The sequence below is a fragment of the Nansenia antarctica genome (genome assembly GCF_963989245.1).
Source record: "Nansenia antarctica genome assembly, chromosome: 10".
Taxonomy (NCBI): domain Eukaryota; kingdom Metazoa; phylum Chordata; class Actinopteri; order Argentiniformes; family Microstomatidae; genus Nansenia; species Nansenia antarctica.
In genome coordinates this window covers 11,257,509-11,261,927 of record NC_137680.1, presented here as the reverse complement: position 1 = coordinate 11,261,927, position 4,419 = coordinate 11,257,509, and the positions used below count along the sequence as shown (strand labels likewise).

The 4,419-nt window shown below is 43.5% G+C and overlaps 1 protein-coding gene across 1 annotated transcript; it reads right to left on the bottom strand.

Moving 5' to 3' along the window:
- Nucleotides 1-583: 583 nt before the first annotated feature.
- On the bottom strand, nt 584-4,179 carry LOC308166633 (uncharacterized protein; the record flags this gene model as incomplete). Its single annotated transcript, XM_080540961.1, has 5 exons — nt 3,655-4,179; nt 2,995-3,360; nt 2,200-2,217; nt 1,571-1,936; nt 584-625 (listed from the first exon to the last, which is right to left on the bottom strand). Exons 1-5 carry the CDS (start codon nt 4,048-4,050, stop codon nt 584-586), a joined length of 1,188 nt encoding a protein of 395 aa, XP_080397087.1. The 5' UTR covers nt 4,051-4,179.
- Between the last annotated feature and the right edge of the window lie 240 nt (nt 4,180-4,419).

Below are 4,419 nucleotides of genomic sequence, written 5' to 3'. Positions count from 1 at the left end.
TATCATCAGCATAGCAGTGGAAGTTGAGGCCGTGATCACGGAGGATCTGGCCGAGGGGGAGCATGGAAATGGTGAAATGGTGAAGAGGAGGGGTCCGAGTACAGAGCCTTGATGCACGCCTTGATTGACTGGGGCTGGGGGGGAACTTGAGTCGTTGATGGAGACAAGCTGTTCCCTGTTTGAAAGGTATGATTTGAACCAGGAGAGGGCTGTACCAGTGACACCTAGGTGGGTGGAGAGGCGGTTGAGGCGGATGGTATGAGAGACAGCGTCGAAGGCCGCAGAGAGGTCCAGGAGGATAAGGATACTGAAACGCCCCGAGTCAGCAGCAATGAGGAGATCATTGATGATTTTAATGAGGGCGGTTTCCGTGCTGTGGTTTGTCAGTGGTGAGTAGGATTTTGAATTATTAATTATTATTAATCATTATGTGATGATGAGAACATCTGGTACACATAAAACTTTGACAATAAGGTTGATAATACCTCAGGATTGCCATCTTCCTGTGGAAGAAAAGAACATGAAAATCCATGAGTAAATCAGTTTACGTTACCATTGGGAGGTATGGCTTTGGATGTCATGTCTATGGAGACGACATACAGCTGTACATTTCCACCTGAGCTATCTGAGATGTCACAACGCATTTAAGATCACGAAATCCTCAATAGATTGATCCATTCCATCTTTACCGATGAGAAGATTCTTCACCATCCTGCCAATGCCATAGCATTACTTGTAAGCTGCTATAAGGGCTTGGATGAAGGCTTGGATAAAGGCTGAGTTTCCTTCAACTAAACTGCAGTAACAATAAGGTCATCCTATCCTTGTTATGACCAGGCTTTCCTACTTCGGGAAGCCTGGAAGACCTTTGCAAAAAGTAGCTACGAAGGGGTAGAAACCCTTTTGAAATGTGTGACACGTTAAACCAATCAAATACTAAAGAACTAAAGAAGATCTATCTTTACCCAGACCTCCAAAAGTGGCCTGAGAAGCATAAACATGGACCGCCCCCGATACCCCTACCCCCCCAAACACACACCCCTGTTTCCCTGTCCCTCTGCCTTGTCTCTCTAGCCTACATATGTTCTTCTCTATTTTATTTTATTTGTTCTTCTTGTCTGTGCATTCACTTGTTTTTGTAAAATATATTTGAGTCCAGACAATTATTTTCATGCTGCAGAGGTCTAAACCTTCTCTAGCACCGCAGCGACAGTTGACTCAGGTCTCAATGAGGTGACATGACTGCATGAAGCTAAGCTAACTATGAGTTCATGCAGTGATGTCATCTCATTGAGACCTGAGTCAACTGTCGCTGCTGTACTAGAGAAGGTTTAGACCTCTGCAGCATGTATCAATACCACAAAAACATGGCAACCCTACAATCTTGATGCAACAGTTAACAGGTCTCAGTGAAGGTTATGTTACTGCATGATGGTAAGATAACTATGACAACACATAACCTAACATAAAGGAACATGGTACGGATAATGCACAATGCGTAAGGTAACATCAAGGAACATGCTATCAAAGCGTGATAGGTTTCATACATGCCACGGATTGGGACACTTACTTGTTCACATGATTCAGTGGTGAATTTGGCACATTCCAAGTTGGTGGGCCATGGGACGCCATACTGTTTCATGAGTGGTTCACAGCCCAGTCGGGCAAGCTCACAGAGTGTTCTGCAAGGGGGTCGTGCCTTCCCCAGCACACACTCCGGAGCGTACACAGAGCATAAGAAGGGCTTAAAGTGAGGAGAACACTGCACTTTTACCAAGGGCCAAAACTGATGTATTTCCAGACCTGCATCGTTCTGGTTAGAGTGGTTAAGTATGTTTGGCATTACAGTTTCATTGTAGGGCAGATCGTGGCAGAGAGGGATGCTGATTGGCTGACAATTCCTTGGCGGAAGTGTTGTAGGAATAATCTCTTGACCCTGAATTGAAGGAAATTGAAGTAAGTTAATACACAATACAAACATAAGCAAACAGAATCAGCATAACCATAGAAAAACGACATTTCTTACCACAGACTTGAAGGGTATTCTACATTTGATCTGAGTATACTCCACAGGAACTAATGCATAATATGTTTCCTTTCCAACAGTAAAAACCCAGTAAAGGTTATGGTTATTTGATGATAACAACATCTGGTACACATTTGGTTAATACAACTGTGACAATAAGATTGACAACGTACCTCAGGATTGCCATTCTCCTGTAGAAGAAAAGAACATGAAAATCCATTAGTAAATTAGTTTACGCTACCCTTGAGAAACAACATCAGGAAGTATGGGCTTGGATGTAATTTCTATGCAGACGACTTACAGCTGTATGTTTCCACCGAACGCAATAGTGCCAATGCCATAGCATTACTTGTAAGCTGCTATAAGGGCTTGGATGAAGGCTTGGATAAAGGCTGAGTTTCCTTCAACTAAACTGCAGTAACAATAAGGTCATCCTATCCTTGTTATGACCAGGCTTTCCTACTTCGGAAAGCCTGGAAGACCTTTGCAAAAGTAGCTACGAAGGGGTAGAAACCCTTTTGAAATTTGTGACACGTTAAACCAATCAAATACTTTGCCTTGGCAGAACTAAAGAAGATCTGTCTTTACCCAGACCTCCAAAAGTGGCCTGAGAAGCATAAACATGGACCGCCCCCGATACCCCTACCCCCCCAAACACACACCCCTGTTTCCCTGTCCCTCTGCCTTGTCTCTCTAGCCTACATATGTTCTTCTCTATTTTATTTGTATTTCTTGTCTGTGCATTCACTTGTTTTTGTTAAATATCTTTGAGTCCAGACAATTATTTTCATGCTGCAGAGGTCTAAACCTTCTCTAGTACAGCAGCGACAGTTGACTCAGGTCTCAATGGGTCTCAATGAGGTGACATCACTGCATGAAGCTAAGCTGCACAATGCGTAAGATAACATCAAGGAACATGCTATCAAAGCGTGATAGGTTTCCTACATGCCACGGATTGGGACACTTACTTGTTCACATGATTCAGTGGTGAATTTGGCACATTCCAAGTTGGTGGGCCATTGGAAGGCAAACTTTTTCATGAGTGGTTCACAGCCCAGTCGGGCAAGCTCACAGAGTGTTCTGCAAGGGGGTCGTGCCTTCCCCAGCACACACTCCGGAGCGTACAGAGAGCATAAGAAGGGCTTTAAGTGAGGAGAACACTGCACTTTTACCAAGGGGTAAAACTGATGTATTTCCAGACCTGCATCGTTCTGGTTAGAGTGGTTAAGTATGTTTGGCATTACAGTTTCATTGTAGGGCAGATCGTGGCAGAGAGGGATGCTGATTGGCTGACAATTCCTTGGCGGAAGTGTTGTAGGAATAATCTCCTGACCCTGAATTGAAGGAAATTTAAGTGAATTATTTTGGAATGCTTCACAGAGACTTAACTAGGCATTTAGGCTATACAGCTAGAGATTTTATGCTATTCATGCAAAGCCATGGTAAATATCTAACAAATAAGTGTCTTAAAGTCTTTTACACTTGTGTTTGTCAAGATAAGCAAAAACATTTGAGACTTTTTCTCCTGTGTGGTTAATAAAAGGTTTGCATTACCAGATGCAGCCAAAATGTAGAAGAAACGCCCAAGTACTGTGTTGCCTACAGTTGACCATAATATTCATACTTACATTGGCACAGGATTGTATTGGGTGTGCTCCACATCTGATCTTCCTTGGCCAGGTAAGACCTTTCTCTCTTAGAATCGGTTCGCAGTCACGCTTCACTCTTTCACAGAGCGAACGGCAAGGTGGTATATTGTTGTTTTCCTCCGACACACAGTTGGGGGAAACAAGGCTACATAAGAAAGTGGCAACATCTGGTGAACAGCCCGTCTCCACGATCTGGCGAAGTTTCTCCAGGTTGTACCCACTGGCACTGGTTGGATGGGCAGTCATGTTGTAGTCTAGGTCTTGACAGAAGTCCACCATAATAGGCATGCAGGGGAGCGTACTGTCACTTAGCTTGCTATGTGCCATCTGCGCAGAAAGCAGCAATCCCCAGACCAATAAGGCCCACATCTCCATTACCCAGTACTGTGGTATCAACAAGTGTCCTTAAATTCTGATACAGTACCACAAAATCAACAGAGGTTCTGAGAGCTGATTTAAGTTATCTTTGTGAAGAGGACTTCTGTGCTGTAGCAACTGCATTCGAATGTGTGTGTGAGAGAGAGTGGTTGTCCAGGGCTTTGTTTATGGATTGCGAAACTGAACATCAGGAACTGATTATGTGTGTAGGACCTGGGGGAACAAGCTTTCTCAGTTACGCAACAATTGTGCAAACCACACTAACTTGTGTAAGGTTTCTGAGTCTTGATGATTTGACGTTGCAGAAGACAAATTACAAACACTTGAATCTAATTCTAGATGTATATTCACCCAGCTATATCACTT